At 37.2% G+C, this 20,531-nt stretch overlaps 1 protein-coding gene across 4 annotated transcripts in view; it reads right to left on the reverse strand.

Moving 5' to 3' along the window:
* Positions 1–1,845: 1,845 nt before the first annotated feature.
* The window catches only part of MASTL (microtubule associated serine/threonine kinase like), a 32,551-nt gene continuing 13,865 nt past the window's right edge, over positions 1,846–20,531 (reverse strand). Inside the window, exons 5-13 of one of the 4 annotated variants that reach the window (XM_024734171.1) lie at positions 18,324–18,433; positions 17,988–18,138; positions 14,964–15,136; positions 11,896–13,041; positions 10,683–10,824; positions 8,657–8,671; positions 4,955–5,068; positions 4,754–4,855; positions 1,846–2,082 (exon numbers count right to left, since the gene is read on the reverse strand). In XM_024734171.1, the coding sequence (XP_024589939.1) occupies positions 1,925–2,082; positions 4,754–4,855; positions 4,955–5,068; positions 8,657–8,671; positions 10,683–10,824; positions 11,896–13,041; positions 14,964–15,136; positions 17,988–18,138; positions 18,324–18,433 (2,111 nt within the window). In that variant the 3' untranslated portion in view covers positions 1,846–1,924. The remainder of the gene's footprint in view (positions 2,083–4,753; positions 4,856–4,954; positions 5,069–8,656; positions 8,672–10,682; positions 10,825–11,895; positions 13,042–14,963; positions 15,137–17,987; positions 18,139–18,323; positions 18,434–20,531) is intronic. The other 3 variants (XM_024734169.1, XM_024734170.1, XM_024734172.1) reach the window with 3 other exon arrangements.

Here is a 20,531-nt window from a genome sequence, read left to right on the forward strand (position 1 = left end):
AGGTACACTAAAGTAAATACGTTTTCTATATTTGTTTAACAGTTAGTGGAAGTGGGGGGAAATTTATTTTCAATTAATAAAAATCATATATAGTAATGAATGCAGATTTCTGCTGGCAGAGCAATCTGTGTTCTTCAAAGACATGTATGCACACACATCCATACAACTGCCAAAACACTTCCATTTTTCCATTCTTGTTCTGTCTCAGGTTTTTCCTTAATGAGTATCTGAACCCACAAAAAGGTTTAAGTTCAGATAATAAATCACTTGTTCCCAGCAAACACCATTACAGCATGCAGAATTCCAGGTGGCCATCGCTGCGCCTGCTAGGGCTGCAACAGCAAACTGTTCTTAACTTTTCCACTTAAGGGCACTGTCTCCTGCATTGGGAATAGGTTAAATGTACATCTCCCTTGATTATTCAGTAATGTTTCAAATCCCTGATAAGACTGGTGTCCTGGAAGTTCCTCATAATTAATCTTCACAATACAGGTAAACAATCAGAGTTTAATCCACCCAAGGTTTTTTACTCTGGCAGAGCAATGGTTTAAATCATTTGTGCTTGATTCCAAAGCCAGTGTTCTTTCTACTACTTGAAAATTCCATAAGAGGATGACAAATAATCCTAGCTTTTACCTAATTTAAGGGAAAGATGTAATTTACATTAAACAAAGTTTTAATTGTTAACAACTGTATTTTGAACATATTGTTAGAAGAGGTAACAATTAGGTGGATTAAATCTGAGTAGTCATTACTAAAACAAGCTCAGTGAAACCATTAAATCATGGATTCAGTTACATTGCAATGATTATTACAGTGTCTCTTTCAGTATAAGAGCTTTAAACTTATATTATCTTCGTCAACTACATTAGTAACACGGCTCGTGCTGGGATGGTGATGGAAAGTAAAAACACTCAAGCCATTTTGCAAAAGGAACAATAGTATTTAATAGATTAACAGAAAATTTACACATGGTACATTTAAATTTGAACTTTTCTCTTTTGGGGGGTAAGTCTGCAAAAAACCTCAATGAATTTAAGATATGACTTGTGAAGCTGAATCGTAGTGTATCTATATTTAAAAGAATGATGTTGACAGAGAATATATCGAAGTATGTTACAATTATATTTATTAAGTGAAAGTAAGTTAGTTATTTTTTTAAAAGAATCCGGCTATTCTGGTAATGCTGCATATGTTTTAAGCAAATTATTTAAAAATGTAAACCATTACATTTTTTGTTAAAATTGAACAAGCTGTTAAAATTGCTACAGTATATCTCACCTGAGCTCTCCAGTACTATTTTAAATACATATGTATTGTAGAAAAAGCACCAGAAGCAGTCAAGGCAGCAAAACTGTATTCATAGCAAAATAAGCCAAAACCCTCGTCCTTTTGTTTATTCCTCATTCCCGAAAGGAGTTATATTACTGAATGAAGGAATTTTCCAACTGCATTTTTGAGGTCACAGTTACAGCCTTAAATGATTGGCTTTTGCAGGCTATCAGGTACAGATAAATTACACTAAAATAAAACTGTATGATGTTTTTGTCATATTAACACCAAACTGAATGGTGGACTGAGATGAACAGATGAGAAAGAAAATCAAGCTCGAGGCTCACTCTTTCTCTAAAGTGGTCATGTTTCTAGTTTTACTAAAGCATTAATTTTCATAAAGTGCACTAACAAAATAAATACGTTGAAAAAAGCTTTGAAGATCTATGTACAACTCTGAGATTAAGATAAATTACTGATTATGTTCTTGATAGCCTTTTAATGCTGTGGAAGCTGTAACATACATGAAAAGCTCATTGATCTGGGTAAAATAATGATTTTTCCCCCCTTAGATCAATCTAGTATTAAGGCGTATGTAATTATGCTAGCTTATCCTATAAGGCAAGGTTAGATTAAAGGGAAAATTTATGTGCTATAGGCTAAATCCAGATACTGTCAGGTGCTGGGCATTATTCCTGGCTTCAAAATAAGATGTATCAGTTTCATTGTCTGGCTGGGGTATGAAAGGCATCGTTTGATGCTGTAGATTTTCCCAGTCCACATCACTGAAGAGAGGATGATGTTTCAACTCTTAGGAAAAATATCAAACAAAGCAATATTATGACACCATTACCAAAGTCCTATTTTACAGGAATTAAAGAGAGACTGTCTCACATGTAGCTTGCCCTGGTTTACTATGTCCGTTTCACAGACATTTTAAAAACATCTCTCTCTTTCTTCAACCACATACTTCCCAACAGCACACAGTGTCATTCTGTATGTCACTTGGCATATGACAGGTGCCTTAACAGAAGCTTATCTTTCTCACTGCCTGCATCTTCTCTCAGAATCCCTGACTCGATGAGAGAAGACAGCCTGGCCTACTTCCTGTTCCCCGACACGGCTTCCACACCACTAATCCTAATCTTCCATGATTAATGCCCCACTTCTCATTCCAATTCCTTGCCACCTGCTTTGTTCTCTGTAATCCTCAGCATCGTCACCCTAGATTACTTCAGCAGGAAGCTCATCCTCCAGTCCCTTGCTCTCTTCCCTGTGCTCCATCCTTATCCTTCCTGGTAATTTCAACATACACACTGGTGATATTTCTGACACATGCTTTCTCTTCCTGGTTCTTTGATTTCTTTGATTTCACTGACTTGCACCTCTACAACACACCAGCCGCCCAGCAGTATGGCCACATCCAAGTCTACTGCTTCCACTTACAAAATCTCAAGTTCGCCTTCCTCCTTAACTACATTTTCCTTCTATCTAGTAAAATGAAATCTCTTTTGATCACACAGGTATTTAGTTGGGAGACATAGCCACCCCTCTCCTCAACTATTCACTTCATTAGGCAACAATAAAGACAGCAAAAAAATGAAGTGTCAATTAAGGCAGTATACAAACCAAAAAAGCAATCAAATTTAAGGAAAATATCAGGAGACGACTACACAGACAGGAAAGAATTGTTTGTCTGTATTGGGGGTAATGGGCTGGAAAATCAATATGTATATATGATGGATTTTCCATAAACTAAAAGACTGGTAGGAAAAGGGATAAAAGAGCAAAAATAATGCACATTTAGAGAATTTATTTGTCTCAACGGTTCAAGCATGTGTTACTTTAGAGTTATTTGTAGTATTAACTCGAACTGGGATATCTGGATGTGATGTGATGCTTTGTGATCCTCTCATCATAACTATTTATTTAAACTGAATCTGCAAAAGAATTCTAATCTAGGTTAAGATTAACTAAATAAACAGTTGTTGAAACAACTGTTTCTTAACTGAAGAATACCCCTATCTGCTTCACTAGGTAAACTGTTCATTTAACTAATGAACAAAAATTTGAGGTCACTGGTAAGAATGTACTGAGCAAGTTACAGAGCATTATAGCCATTTTCTAAACAACGGTTTCCCAACTTTGTTACAGTTGACCTTTGGGACCAGATAATTCTTTGTAGTAGGGACTGTCCTGTGCACTGTAGGATGCTGAGCAGAATCCCTGGCCTCTACCTACTAGATGCCCCCAACTGTTGTGACAACCAAAAAATGTCTCCAGACAATGCCAAATGTCCTTTGGGGAGCAAAATCATCAGCAGTGGAGAAGGCTGTTCTAAAGCAATCTTTATTTTTATTATTTTAATTTTTTGTTTTATTATTATTTTTTTTTGGCCATACCTTGCAGCCAAAATAAAAATAAAATAAAAATAAAACTGTATGATGTTTTTGTCATATTAGTTCCTTAGTTCCCTGACCAGGGAATCGAGCCTGTGTCCCCTGCAGTGGAAGCTTGGAGTCTTAACCACTGGACCACCAGGCAAGTCCCCTAAAGCAATTTTTAGAGCTTGGTTTTCAAATGTCTGCATTCTCACTTTACATAAGTTTTTGCTCAGATTCTACTCTTCAGGTCTTCCTGACCACCCCATCTAAAATATAAATCTCTTGCCTTCACTTTGTACCCTCTCACTTTGCTTTCTCTCTTCATGTACTTACCAATAGATGGTGTTATGTTATGACTGTTTGTTTACTTCCTGTCTTTCCACTAGAATGTAAGTTCTAGAACTTAAGCACAGGGATGTGTCTGGTTCATCCCTAGGATACCTCCAGTGCCTGAAACGAAAACACTGCCTAGCACCTAGAAGTCACTCTATAGGATTTGTTAAATAAATAAACTGTTGACCTCATTGGAGGGAACAACTAGAAGCTGATGTGAATGACATATTACTAAAGTCCATTTAGTAATATACCCTACTTCACATGGAAATGCATTCTGAGACACAGTGCTTAGTTGTCTCTATATATACATTGTGACAAAAAGGCAGCTGCTAATGAGATTTACTGGAGTTTTGAAAATTGGGTTTTAAAATTAATTGGAGTTTCCTGCACTGGAAAGAACCTTTGAATGGGCCACAATGCACCAATTTTGTCTTCTTTGAGGCAACCTGGCTGTGAAGAATGCAACAGGGAGTCAAAGTCCATAAAAATATTTGATAATCAATAATGATACCAGGGACTTCCCTGGTGGCACAGTGATTAAGAATCCACCTGCCAATGCAAGGGACATGGGTTCGATCCCTGGTCCGGGAAGATCCCACATGCCGCGGTGCAACTAACTCCGTGCACCACAACTATACTGAGCCTGTGCTCTAGAGCCCACGAGCCGCAACTACTGAAGCCCACGAGCCGCAACTACTGAGCTAAATCAGTAGTCTGGCTCAACAAATCAAGGGTAAAAGTTAACTAACACAAAACCTTACCTTTCATTCCAGCTCTCTTTGTATCATCAATGGTTAAGAGTATTTCTACAGCACTTTGAGCATTATCAGATAACTTTTCTTCACCTTCAGGCCAAGGGATATCTATAAATACAAATAAACTTGTTAATCATTGCTCAAGACAATAATACACAGAGATAAATGAGATAAATGAATCTATCTTAATAGGAGAAAAAGAATCACCTCTTTTCAGAATATTCTGGAATACTTGCTGGGGTGTTTCATCGTTGAAAGGGGGAATTCCTGTTAGAAACTCAAACAGGCAAACTCCAAGTGCCCACCAGTCTACTGCAGGACCTGGAATTTAAGAGGAAGCAGCTGAACTTGCAAGCATTTTCTATAAATGTTTGATCAACTAAAACATTAACTGTGGATATTTGGGCACAATGAAGACCCAAAGGCTCATTTCCTTAAGGCTTTCTTCTGGCTTCCAAACGTGCAAAGACCCAAATTACTTCCTTTAGGCAATGTGGTAATTACTTTCTTGGAAAATAGTGGGCTCCATAAGATGATATGGAAAACCCAAACGAACTTTTTGGCCAGCCCAACAGACATTTAGATTAGCAATTAACATGGCTAGTTAAAAAAAAGTTTAAAAAGTTATTAATAACCTCTGATATTCTGGATACTTATTTGTGCTAAATCCTAAAACACAACCAAGGAATGCATTTAATCTAAAAATTATTCTCTAAAAGAGTATTTCAAATCAGGAAACAATAACATTCAGATGATTCTATAGCCCACTCGTTTCACAAAGGAATGAGATGAGGTAGTAATATTAATGCAAACTGGAGGATAACCTGCTAACTAGGGAAAGCCTTACCTACAGAGGGTTTTTTTGTTATGTTTTGTTTTTGCCACACACACCATGTGGGATCTTAGTTCCCCAACCCAGGATCAAACCCGTGCCCCCTGCAGTGGAAGCACAGAGTCTTAACCACTGGACTGTCAGGAAAGTCCCCTTACAGAAGGTTTTAATGTGGCTTTATTCCTTTTAAGAACATAGAGGGACAAAATAGTTTAACGAAAAATATTCATTCAAACTATTGCTTGAGGAGGTAATTAGAAGATAAGTCTTAATGAATGGGTAAAACTGATTTCTTTTTTTAAAAATTTTTATTGGTGTATAGTTGCTTTACAATATTGTGTTAGTTTATACTGTACAGCTAAGTAAATCAGCTATACATATACACATATCCCCTCTTTTTTGGATTTCCTTCTCATAGGTGTTCCCTGTGCTATACAGTAGGTTCTCATTAATTATCTACTTTATACATAGTATCAGTAGTGTATATATGTCAATCCTAATCTCCCAATTCATCCCACGCCCAGGTAAAACTGATTTCTAAATAAAATCTTCATTGGAAGCATCATTTGTATACAAAGACATTTTAGACAATTATTTTAAACATGACCTTATAATCTGGTTTATACGCTTGTTTAGATACATCTATGAACAAAATTTCCTAAGCAAAGGTTAATTTCAGTCCAAAAATGATTAACTTCAATATAAATTTAGAATTGAGACTCTAGTCTAGAACTAAATTTGCCTGAAAATTACTCTTTAAAATCAATTTCACAAGACAACCCTCAGAATGGGAGAAAATATTTGCAAATGAAGCAACTGACAAAGGATTAATCTCCAAAATTTACAAGCAGCTCATGCAGCTCAATATCAAAAAAACCAAACAACCCAATCCAAAAATGGGCAGAAGACCTAAACAGACATTTCTCCAAAGAAGATATACAGATTGCCACAGACACATGAAAGAATGCTCAACATCATTAATCATTAGAGAAATGCAAATCAAAACTACAATGAGGTATCATCTCATACCAGTCAGAATGGCCATCATCAAAAAATCTACAAACAATAAATGCTGGAGAGGGTGTGGAGAAAAGGGAATCCTCTTGCACTGTTGTTGGGAATGTGAATTGATACAGCCACTATGGAGAACAGTATAGAGGTTCCTTAAAAAACTACAAATAGAACTACCATATGACCCAGCAATCCCACTACTGGGCATATATCCTGAGAAAACCATAATTCAAAAGGAGTCATGCAGGGGGCTTCCCTGGTGGCACAGTGGTTGAGAGTCCGCCTGCCGATGCATGGGAGGCGGGTTTGTGCCCCGGTCCGGGAAGACCCCACATGCCGCGGAGCGGTGGGCACGTGAGCCATGGCCGCTGAGCCTGTGCTCCGCAACAGGAGAGGCCACAACAGTGAGAGGCTCGCATACCGCAAAAAAAAAAAAAAAAAAGGAGTCATGTACCACAATGTTCATTGCAGTACAATCTACAATAGCCAGGAAATGGAAGCAACCTAAGTGTCCATCGACAGATGAATGGATAAAGAAGATGTGGCACATATATACAATGGAATATTACTCAGCTATAAAAAGAAACGAAATTGAGTTATTTGTAGTGAGTTGGATGGACCTAGAGTCTATCATACAGAGAGAAGTAAGTCAGAAAGAGAAAAACAAATACCGTATGCTAACACATATATATGGAATCTAAAAAGAAAGAAAATGGTTATGAAGAACCTAGGGTAGGGGCAGGACAGGAATAAAGACGCAGACCGACTAGGGAATGGACTTGAGGACATGGGGAGGGGGAAGGGTAAGCTGGGACAAAATGAGAGAGTGGCATGGACATATATACACTACCAAATATAAAACAGATAGCTGGTGGGAAGCAGCCGCATAGCACAGGGAGATCAGCTTGGTGCTTTGTGACCACCTGGAGGGGTGGGATAGGGAGGGTGGGAGGGAGACGCAAGAGGGAAGAGATATGGGGATATATGTGTATGTATAGCTGATTCACTTTTGTTATAAAGCAGAAACTAACACACCATTGTAAAGCAATTATACTCCAATAAAGATGTTTAAAAAAATCAATTTCACAAAATTCATTACTGTGGTTAAGCAACTACCACCATTTCATTTTAAAACAAGTAGGAAAGAAAAAAAACAAGTAGGAAAGCATCATGGAATATGCCATTAGAAAAAATAATCACATGCATTTAGAGTGCCTTTTCATCTGCAAGCCACGTAATCCAATCTTCCCTAAGGAACACAAGGTACAAACAGTCTCTAGGCTTCTATTTCTATAGTAATCACTATAAAAATATACAAAACACCTCGGTTAGTAGGCTTTTAAGCAGCACTGAGAAAGAATTATTCCAACAGCTCAGATAATATAACCAAATAACAGAAAAGTAGGGGGAAATCAGGAAAAAATGTGCATTTTAATTTATTTTACTTAGGTTAGAAATTAGGACCCTTTTCCCAGCTCAGCCAAAAATGTACTCATGTCATGTCAAAACATACATGATTTCTCCATGGATATGTCATACATACCCATATAATTGAGTCAAAGTCTAATAAGATCATGTATTGTGATAAATCATATTATCAACTATAAAATAAATCAATTATAATATATATCATTAGCCAGAGATATAGAATAAAGTTGTTTTATACTACTGGCTTTCTAATTTAAAACCTGCTTCTTTAATTTGTAAACTGATACTGTTAATTCCTTTCTATTTTTTAATAATAATAGAATTGAATGATTTAGAAAATTCAAGCCCTTTTGTAGCCACTAATATTAATATTTTTATCAAGCCTATTTCTTCAGTTGCAATAGAAAAAGCTATATCCACACTCTCTGCTACCTTTAAAAGTTATAAAAAAATGCCACATGCCTACATTTGTTTTCACAGAGAAGAGCAATTTCTCTGGATGTCTTCCTGCTCAGAAGACAGAAGACAGTTCATAAATGAGCTGAAATGAAAAAATATTTTATATGCAATGTGATCTAGTTAGACTTTGTTCAGTTAAATGTGCTTTGCCATGTTCCTTTATGGAGAAATTTACTCACCCAAAGTCAGAGATCCTGCATGTAAGAAAACAGGAGTTAGGTACATTGTCTTAAAGTTATGAGTTCATTCTCACATCATTCATTGAATTAGAAGCCAGGTATTGTGCCAGATATAAGAGATACAAAGATGAGGAAGACAGCTTTCCCCAAGGAGAAAACACCCTACTCTGGGAGAGACAATACAGGTAATTTTAACACAATTTTAAAAGAGCTGAAACAAACATGCACAAGAAGCTGTGGAAACTCAGGCCAGGGTCCCTAAGTCCCCTTGGCTGAAGGGAAGACATGGAGGGCATCAGAGGTCTCAGTAGGATGTTTGGAATTAGAAAACTAAAGAGCCCAAGTGAGTGTTTCTGGGGCCTGGGATTCCAGGGAAGAGGTTAGAGAGCAGGGAATTGTTTTTTAAAATTATAAATTGCTGTCTATTATTTATTTTAAACACTATGTATCAAATTACTTTTATAGAAAATAAAAATTTTAGAATATTTCACTAGCTAGCTAAGATAACTAACTACATGTCCCACTAAAAGAGTGGCAAGATCTTATCAAGTAAATCTTTACATTTGAGGTTTACTTTCATATTGTATCCTAAGTTGGAGAAAATGTAAATTATAATATAGGAAATGAGCTGGCAAATCTGTGACTTAGCAAAAAGGACAAAGTACCAAAACTAGTTAAGTGCCCAGAGGAACTTAAGATGCTTTGGCGGATAAAGAAAGGGGAATATTAAATGTGTCTGCTTTCAACATTGTAGAGATTATTGACAAGGGTGAGTGAGGGCTGCCAAGGAGCTCTTCTGGAGGGCTATGCACAAGGAGAACTCAGACTCTAGATACAGCAGTGAATAATTAGTTCTCCATAATTGATCAAGGGATGCTTTATGGAAGAGGTGACATTTGAACTGATGAGCAGATGAGAAGAAATTTGACAGGGAGGTGACTGGGGACTGGCTTTTCTAAACTAAGGCAAAACAAAACAGGACTTCCCTGGCGGTCCAGTGGTTAGGACCCTGCGCTTCGACTGCAGAAGGCATAGGTTCAATCCCTGGTTGGGGAACCAAGACCCCACATGTCACACGGCGCAGCCAAAAAAAGAAAAAACCCTACTAAGGCAAAACAGTTGTGCAAAATAAGGAAAATGTGAAAATAAATGTGTCTAAGTAAAATGGGAAGATAAGGCCTATAAAGAGACTAACTGAGAGACGAGACTAGCATGAGAGCTCAGAACCTCGAATCAGTGATCTGGCTTTCTTTTTGCAGGTAGGAAGGAGCCACCAAGCCAAACACCTCCTCTGTTTCAAGGAGAAGAGTAGCATGAACTCTATTATGCTTTAAAAGGGAAAGTCTGGTGGCAGTGATAGCAAAAAAGAGAATGAAGTTGAGGAGATCAAAGAGAAAGTTATTAAATGAAGGAAAGGGAAAGATGAGGTTCTTACATGGAATAGTGGCAGAGATGAAAAAGTGAGGAGACACACTGCAGAGATGTAATTCATCAGATTTAAATGCCTGAAGGTAGGGACAATGTTTATGTCACCATGAAGATGGTGAACAGAGAGATGGAACAGAGGAAGAGCAAGCTAGAGGACAAGTCGAGCTCTGATACATAGCAACTGAATGACAGTAGAATACAGAATAGGTACTTTGGCCACGTGTCTGCTGCCTAGAGAAAGTCAGGATCAGAGACAGATTTTTTTTTGGCCTCGTGGCATGCGGGATCTTAGTGTAGGCCCAACTGTCTATTCCTGAACCCAAACTAAAATAGACCTGGGGAGACATTTAGAACAAAGACAGTAGAGGGGGGTGGAAGGCGGGACTTCTCTGGATCATTGAGACTAAACCAGCAGGCCAAGAACAAATGGCTGCATGTCTTCTTTCCTATAATAAAGGGCCATATATGTGAGAAAAGAGTATTGCACAAGTTCATTTTCTTTTACCTTATGCAATCTAAGTACTAAAGAAATTTAAAACAATTTATCTCAGAAGAAAACATAGTGATACTTCAAAAACACAAGATGTGCATGCCTTACCGTGGGCCCTGCCTAACAGCAGCTCTGGTGCGAGGTAGTCTGGAGTTCCCAGAATTCGCCCACCATCCACGGGGGCCGCCCCTCTTCTCACACTCTTTGGAGTTCGGTATGGAGTTCCTGACTTGACCTGATCTGGGGTCTGCTAATTTCAAAAGAGTTTAAGACACAATAAATATCTTAATTCCTTTTACAGTGAACAGAAATGCTAAAACAAAAGAAAAGCTAGGCTGCTGGACATAAAAGATACACTCAAATACTTGATCAGTTTTGAAAATGGCCTTGTAACTAATTATAATTATGAAAAGTCCTATTGTAAAAAGCCCCAATTATAATAATGAAATTCAATAGCTTAGATAACACCAATGATTTCAGTAAGAGCTGGAAATGCAAGAAACAATGAAAAAAATCCACAGGAAAAAATTCTTGATAGGATGGATCAATACAAGCTTGAGAGCAGTCACAGAGGGAGGCTGTGGCTGACAAATGAGTGAATTACTAGGACAATGCACACAACAGAACTACACATAAATAACCTCTCGTGCTAACTGGCATTTATGGTTTTAAGGTATTTTGTTGTCTCACAAGGACTCTGTGGGACCAGCAGGACAGGTGTCATTATATTTTACAGACAAACGGCAGACAGAGGCTCTGAAGATAAGGACTTCTAAGTCACTCAGTAAGTTCTAAATAGAAAACTCAAGTCTTGTAACCCTACAGTCGAGGTTTACACTTTCTGTATTATGATGTCTCTCTGAAGGAAGGAGGCAAAAATGAAACTTTGGGTTTAAAAAGATAAAGGTTTAGGAAAAAAAAAAGATTTGAAATATCTATTTTTCAACTTTCTTCTGTAAAGGAAAGAGATCATCTAAATATGTCCTTAAAAGGCAGTAAGGTAGATGGACTTTAATTTTGTATCTCAGAGTTGCTGTGATCAAGTGAAAATATGTGATTGTAAATATGTAAACGTGATATGTAAATATGTGAAAGTATACAGAACAGTACAAATGAAGGAGGCATTGCAGTTAAGAATGATAAACACTGCTACCTGCTTTACCTTTCTGTACTAAAACCTCCAAGGAGCCATAGATTCCCAACAAGCAAAACAAAACTATATGATTAATATTATATAGTCTAGCTGACAGGCAAGTGTCTGGCCTTAATAGTTTATTTTTCTAAAATATAAAGGACAGAATATTAGCAAGTGATCACATACCTGATATGGCATGTAGGATCTTTCTTTTTGAGTAGGGGTTATAGCCATGGGATATGAACCACTACAGGCACATGAAATATCCATCATATCTAAAGAAGTAATGCTCATTTTGGATGGTTCTGAGCTATTGGATGCATTAATATGACTGTTAAAACTCCGAAAAGCCACAGCATTTCTTTTAGAGGTTAATGTTTTCAACGCCTCCAAAGAAGGAGCTAACATTTTTCGGTTGCTGTCCTGGACGGCAGGACTCTCATCACCTCTCGGCAAGGTGCTTTCTTGGCAGCTGGGGGATGCAGAAAGTAGGTCTTCAATATTTGATTCTTCCAAAGAGGATTCTTTGATGCTTTTATCTGGATCTAAGGACTGCCGTCCTAATGGACTTTCCATGGTGGAAATTCCAGGAAAAGATGAATCAGAGTCCATGCAAATACTTTTAGGAGTTCTATCATCGTCGGAACACAGGAAACTAGAACTTAAGTAGTCTTTCTTACTATTCTTGTCACACTCATCATCCAGTTCACACATAAGGTTTTTTGCTATCATTGGGACAGGTGATTTTTCTGGGGTTTGTTGCTTATCAATGAAAGAATTGTCCATGTTCTCCTTATTAGCACCGTCATTTTGCTGATCTCTGAATACCGACAGCTTAAGGTCCTGGACTTCAGCTGTTAAGCCTGTCCTTTGATTGACATAACCATCTCTCATTTCATTACTACTCTTATACTCGATACAATTTTTTTTATTCTGTATAATTTCCTGACAAGGACTGGAGTCAACTAACTCAAAACTTCTTTTACAACTTCTTTTCCCAAGGTGTTCTTCAGTCACCCCACTGGAATCCACAGCACATTGATGTGACTGATGGTAACCAGACTGGCTTGTGTCAGCAGCCAGATGAATATTATTTACATTCAGTTCTCTTGCTTCCCAAGAAACTTCCCCAGAAGAACATTTTTCAGCAAGGTTTCCACACGAGTTTCCAGTGGCAGGATCGGCACTGCTGTTATGAATGGGAGAAACGGCTAACTCACGATCCCTTTTATTGAAACTTTTGGTCTCCATGGCATTTGTAGATTTTGTACCTAAAGGCTTTTCGACTGTATTCCAACTCATCATTGTAGAGCCCACTGCGTTGTCACTTTCCTAAGAGGGAGGAAAAAACGGTTAAAAAAATTATGTAAAGCTGAGAATCTTTAACCTTTTAAACCTCTGCCCACTTAAGTGGGATAACTGACCCCATAAGCTACGATGGGTAGCTCTTTCCACATTCCTGTGAAAAAACAGAACAATGATAATGGAGAATTAGAAAGCAATATAAACAATTATAGTATACATTTATATACATTATTTTGAGTGAAACACTGGTATAAAATTTAAACCAACTATTCTATAATATGTATTTGATGGTGTGTTACATGTTATTTAAATAGGACAAATTAATAGGAATATATTCAAGCAAAACTGAGGGTAAGGCTACATTATGTATATATCTGCTGTGCAAAAGGGATGATTGTTTTGTACTTCAGTCACAGGGCATGAAATACAGTTAATGGAAAATTACAGTCTAAAAATATTGTTAATGTAAACACGTATCACTTCATACAAGTATAATAAAACCAAGCTGACAAGATGAAGCTAAACTAACGGCAATTTTTAATTAAAAACCCAAAATAACAGGAGTTAATATCCATTGTCAACAATATAAACTGATGATGCGTTGATAACAAAGTGCTTTTCCTGAAGACTGTTTGAGTTCCAACTCTGCAGGTGCCCTTGTGTGATCAGAATTTTGGACATAATCTTGCAAACTGGCATATGGTAATCAGGATTTTTACAAGATTACTCAGTTAGAGTGAATCTTCAATAAACCCTAATAGTGCATATTTTTGGTATGTGAAAAATCGAACTTTATTAACTTACTTAGTAATAGTAAGGAGCAGTTAGTCATGAACAAAAAGACAATTCCTAAAGTACAACTCACTGCTCTGGAAGCACAGAAAATGATGCATTTGGGGATTAGCAAGTTTATCAGTGGTCCCCTGTGGTCCATTGTCACTCCTCTGACCTAACTTGAGAGGCTCTACTGTAACCCAATCATTGCATTCCTTAGGGGTGCAGCCGAGGGAGGAAGAAGGTTAAGCTATGTATAGTTTGAAATATTATATAACATGCTTTCTTGAATAGAAAAGAGGTAAAATAATAGAATGGAAATCTGGCTTTTCCTGAAGCATTTATTACCTAGAGGGCAATCAATGAGAGAAGGAAAAAAGATTGAGAAACCCTGCCTTAACTAAAAAATAATGTGACCTTACTCCTAAAATACACATATCCAACAATAATGAAGAAAATCATGCTACTGAGAATAAGGAGCAAATACAGTCCAATTTATTTTATCAAATGGAAGGTTTACTCTTTGTGTATTAACATTATTCTAAGCTAACATTATTTTGTCAGCCTTCTATAAAGGAAACTTTATTATATTTTTAGTTCCCCTCAGCTTTAATAGCTTAAAAAAGCCCAAAACAGAATATATAAATTAAGTAAGATAACTTGCAGTAAATTTAGTCATTTGGTAAGCAATCTCCTTAGAATAGATACTTTCAAAGACACACCTACATTACCTTTGTGGTCTAAAAGTTACTTCTGATCCAAAAGAGTTACCATTCCATTAAATGAGAAACTGGCAGAAAACAGTAAAGAAGGAGGTAGTATAAGTTTAAAATAAGACAGGTTAAGAAAACTCAACAATCTAAGGTCTGTGTCAGGGTAGGGAATTAAAAAAAAGAAGTCCATCCAGATGCCTAGAAGCCAAACATTTACTATTAATATACTGCAAAAATAAAAAAATTGGAATCTCATATACTGAGCAAAACTAATTTCACATTTGAATGAGAAATATTTCAAGAGAATTTGACAGAATATATAGGAAAAATGAAGAATACCTTGACTGCCATTCATGTAACCATTTCATTTCCTTACAGAATTTGTATGAAATGGTACATAGCATTTCTATCATTAATTTGACACACATAGTTGGTTTTGGGTAAGGTGAATGTCACTCCGACCTGGCAATCCTTTTCCCATCTGGGACTGCTGTGGCACTCGGATTCCACACTGGACATGAAGGTGTGGGATTGACTGCTGGTGCTGGATGTGGCCAGCCTTTTCCTAGACTGGAGGAGATGGGAAGTTAGACACTTCACAGGCATCCCAGGGTGGGAGGCAACGGTTTCAAGACCTGTGGGGAAGAGAAAACATTGAAGTTTATGTCACATCTTTCCTACTTTCCCGCTGATCCTGAATCTTTACAGATAATTAGAAAAAGTATTAAGTATTTCATATCAGAACTATTTCCATGTAAACATTATTTCATCCATAAGGATGGCTTTGGGTGGTTTTGGCATACAAGTACTGTTCTGAAAGTTAAAAAACAAAGCAAAACTCTCAATATTCATAAAGTAGAAATCAGGACAAGGGAGTGAACTTACATAATTAGGAGGAAATCATTTTGAATAACCATTATCCAACTTGAAACTTTTCTTGATGAAGGACCATTATTGATGTGCTATATCCAGGTGTGCTAGGAGGCTGGAATGGGACTACATTTACTCGATTCCATTTGTATTTAATTAAAACTGTGGCTTTATTTTAATGTTGAGGTTTACATGCTTACAAGTGTGGAATTATATACACCCATAGAGACTTTTTTACACTACTGGGTAAAACAAATAATAGTGATTTGTCTAGGAGTGAGCCAGTGCAAGAAAGCAGCACCATCTATATGATACAAGTTCCTGTATCTTATATACAAATAATGATGCTAAAAATTGTTGCTCTGGGACTTACCTGGTGGCACAGTGGTTAAGAATCTGCCTGCCAATGCAGGGGACACAGGTTCGAGCCCTGGTCTGAGAAGATCCCACATGCCGCAGAGCAACTAAGCCTGTGCACCACAACTACTGAGCCCACGTGCCGCAACTACTGAAGCCCACGCACCTAGAGCCGGTGCTCTGCAGCAAGAGAAGCCACCGCAATGAGAAGCCCGCGCACCGCAACCAAGAGTAGCCCCCACTCGCCACAACTAGAGAAAGCCTGTGCACAGCAACGAAGACCCGATGCAGCCAAAAAAAATAATAAATTTAAAAAAATAAAAAAATACATATTGTTGCTCCTGAACTTAAAATGAGACACAATAGATAATCATGGTTTTACTAAAGATCACAATACATGCATATTAAGATTTTATATGTATATAAAAAGATATGTATATCTTGTTTTCTCTTTCCTGAAAAGGGTGAACATGACTTTAATCCCAAGTAAATTCTTAGTTTACTATAGTTTTTTTTAATCTAATAAACCTTAGAATTTTGAAACTGGAAGGAGATTTGAAAGTCCGTCTAAAACAACTTTCTCTTTGGCACATAAATCCTCTCAATGGGATTCCTGAGGCTCACTGGACACTGACCTTGACATCTGAGTAAACTGCTCAGCTGCTTTTCCCCAGCAACATGGGAACTTGTATCCTATCTAATGCGTCTGCACACTGTATATTTGCTACTGAGCTCCTTCTGGATCACCAATACAATCAGACCATTCCCTGCTTTGAAACTTTTGGTGGCTCCCCTTTTTCTACAGCTTACATTCCAGGCTCTCTGTAACAACACTGATCCTTCCCCATGTACCTTCCCCATCTACCTGCTAAACTTCCTTTTTCTTTGCACATGCTTCCCATTCTCACATGTTGTCCTGTTGTCTAAAGATAGAAGATACTTCCATGTGTCCATGCCTTTGCTCATGCCTCTATCTGAAATGCCCTTTTCCAATATACTTGGAGCTATTAAGATCCTATTTCTCTTTTTAGGTCCTGCTTGGTTGTTCCTATATCTTTATTTAGAACCATTCTTAGTTTTTCCAGTTAGCAATGATCACTTTTTGTGTTGGATCACAGTATTCTTCCTATGGCATTTATTTTATAGGACTGTTATTATTATCCCTTTATACCTACAATCACCACAAAATTACAGGTTCTCCGGAGGCAAGGACCTCTCGTATTCATCTTCATATTCACTCATGTGACCAGCACAGTGCCTACCACATTCTGATCAGATTAAAAAATGGCTGAGGGAGATGCAATCATTTCCCCTAAGAACAAGGCTATAAATCACATCTGCATATCCTATATTTTAACAGTTTTCTGTTTTTTTTTTTTTCCCAGCCACACCACACGGCTTGCAGGATCTTAATTCCCTGACCAGGGATTGAGCCCGGGCCACAGCAGTGAAAGTGCCGAGTCCTAACCAGGACCACCAGGGAACTCCCTAACAGTTTTCTGTTTATCAAAGTTATATATATATTTCAGCTATTTTGATGTTCACAGAAGTGTTTGAAGAAACAAGAGGAAAGGGTCAGTGGACAGAAAACTATATTTGCAGTCAGGAATTAATTGACCCACTTACTAGTGGGTCAATTTGTAAAAAGGAGGCAATTCTTTCTATCTGTCTACCCATTCATCCAAGATATGTACAGATTTGAGGACCAAATTATAAACAAGGTAAAATCTATGGAAAAAACAACACTAATTATCCTTCAAAGCATCATTATTCACATTCCCAAGATGATGAACATGCATGCAGACAACTAAATTGTCCACTGTTGCTAAGTTATAGAGGGTGAGGTTAAGTCCCACAAATGTCCCACTTGCCTTCTTTACTACTTGACTTTTGTCTTTTATTGTGTAATAATTAAAAACCATACCTTTACTTCAACTATTTTATTTCAGAATCTTTTGGAAATAATTTTATAAAGGAACAGAATAGTACAAGTACTACATCTTCTCCATATAAGACTTCCATAGACTCAGTATAGTAATATTCACCCAATGATCATTACAATGTTATAGCTAATTGAAGAATTAACTTGACATTTTATTCTGTTGATTTAAAGATCTGCAACAACCCCTGTCAGAAATGGCATTTACATGATAAAATAGAGAAATGCCACAGAGCGTCTGAATATTTGAATATTCCAAAATACTTTGTTCCTCAAAAGACACATTTAATAGAATAAACTACCTTTTCTTTTATACTCACATGATTTTAGTAGTTTGCTAGAATAAGGAGTAACGTCCTTCTGATCTATAGACATAGGACAAGTTAGTCCTTGAGAAAGCTGTGATGTTTCAGACATATGGGTTGAAAGAATATTTGCAGAGTCTTGACTTTTTTCTGCAACTGGTGTGTGCTATTAAAAAGAGAAAAACAAATGCTATGATTTACCTTCACAAAAACACCACCTAAATGCATTGACTGTTATACACCTAAGTAGATAAAATGTTGAAGTAATTCAACATGCTTGATATTTTAATTCATTTAAATGGCAATCATGAAAGGGCATATTATATGAGTTTTTTCTTATCAAGTACTTACAAATCCCAAAGAGCTGATGAGAGATAATACTTGTCCGGGGGTTCTTGAATAATAATCTTGCCTAGGTTTGGCCATAGATGGTGTTGTAAGAATATCCATCATATTGATACCTATGTATGGAAAGAAAAGTATATGATATTCTTCAAAAAGTTCAACTGTCATTGACTAAGTCAATACTTATTTGCTCTGAACTTTGCCTCACTTTCCACATTATTAACATTATCTGTAAAGTTGGCTTGTGCAAGACAAATAGAGCTAGGAAAGCCATCACGCCATACAGTAAACATGTACGACTAAGCAGACAGAGAAATACAAACACCATATGTTCCCTCTATATACAGAATATAAAAAACAAAACAAAACAAAAAACCAAGCTCAGGGATACAGAGAACTGATTGGTGGTTGCCAGAAGTGGGGGTAGGGGGTGGGAGAAATGGATGAAGGGGGTCAAAAGGTAAAAATAAATTAATCAATTAAAAAAAGAGTGATATCTAACTGGCAAAAAAATAATTCTTGGTAATAAAGTATTAGAAAGGAGGTTGAAGGGACTTTCCTTGTAGCACAGTGGTTAAGAATCTGCCCACCCATTTTTCACAGAACTGGAACAAAAAATTTCACAATTTGTATGGAAAAAAAAAAGACCGTGAATAGCCAAAGCAATCTTGAGAAAGAAAAATGGAACTGGAGGAATCAGGCTCTCTGAATTCAGACTATACTACAAAGCTACAGTAATCAAGACAGTATGGTACTGGCACAAAAACAGAAATATAGATCAATGGTACAGGATAGAAAGCTCAGAGATAAACCCACACACATATGGTCACCTTATCTTTGATAAAGGAGGCAAGACCAAACAATGGAGAAAAGACAGCCTCTTCAATAAGTGGTACTGGTAAAACTGGACAGCTACATGTAAAAGAATGAAATTAGAACACTCCCTAACACCATACAGAAAAATAAACTCAAAATGGATTAAAGAACTAAATGTAAGACCAGACGCTCTAAAACTCTTAGAGGAAAACATAGGCAGAACACTCTATGACATAAATCACAGCAAGATCCTTTTTGACCCACCTCCTACAGAAATGCATATAAAAACAAAAATAAACAAATGGGACCTAATAAAACTTAAAAGCTTTTGCACAGCAAAGGAAACCATAAAAAAGACGAAAAGACAACCCTCAGAATGAGAAAAATATTTACAAACGAAGCAACTGACAAAGGATTACTCTCCAAAATATACAAGCAGCTTGTGCAGCTCAATATCAAAAAAACAAACAACTCAGTCCAAAAATGGGCAGAGGACCTAAATAGACATTTCTCCAAAGAAGAGAGACAGATTGCCAACAAACACATGAAAAGATGCTCAACATCACTAATCATTAGAGAAATGCAAAACAAAACTACAATGAGGGATCACCTCACACCGGTCAGAATGGCCATCATCAAAATATCTACAAACAATAAATGCTGGAGAGGGTGTGGAGAAAAGGGAACCCTCTTGAACTGTTGGTGGGAATGTGAATTGATACAGCCACTATGGAGAACAGTATGGAGGTTCCTTAAAAAACTACAAATAGAATTACCATATGACCCAGCAATCCCACTACTGGGCATATACCCTGAGAAAACCATAATTCAAAAAGAGTCATGTACCACAATGTTCACTGCAGCACTATTTACAATAGCCAGGACATGGAAGCAACCTAAGTGTCCATCGAAAGATGAATAGATAAAGAAGATGTGGCACATATATACAATGGAATATTACTCAGCCATAAAAAGAAAGGAAATTGAGTTATTTGTGGTGAGGTAGATGGGTCTAGAGTCTGTCATACAGAGTGCAGTAGGTCAGAAAGAGAAAAACAAATACCATATGCTAACACATATATATGGAATCTAAAAAAAAAAAAGAAAAAAATTGGTTCTGATGAACCTAGGGGCAGGACAGGAATAAAGATGCAGACATAGAGAATGGGCTTGAGGACATGCAGAGGGGGAGGGGTAAGCTGGGACAAAGTGAGAGAGTAGCATAGGTATATATACACTACCAAATGTAAAATAGATAGCTAGTGGGAAGCAGCTGCATAGCACAGGGAGAGCAGCTCAGTGCTTTGTGACCACCTAGAGGGGTTGGATAGGGAGGGTGGAAGGGAGACTCAAGAGGGAGGGGATATGGGGATATATGTATACATATAGCTGATTCAC

This window comes from Neophocaena asiaeorientalis, unplaced genomic scaffold, assembly GCF_003031525.2.
Source record: "Neophocaena asiaeorientalis asiaeorientalis breed wild unplaced genomic scaffold, Neophocaena_asiaeorientalis_V1.1 scaffold120, whole genome shotgun sequence".
Lineage (NCBI taxonomy): Eukaryota > Metazoa > Chordata > Mammalia > Artiodactyla > Phocoenidae > Neophocaena > Neophocaena asiaeorientalis.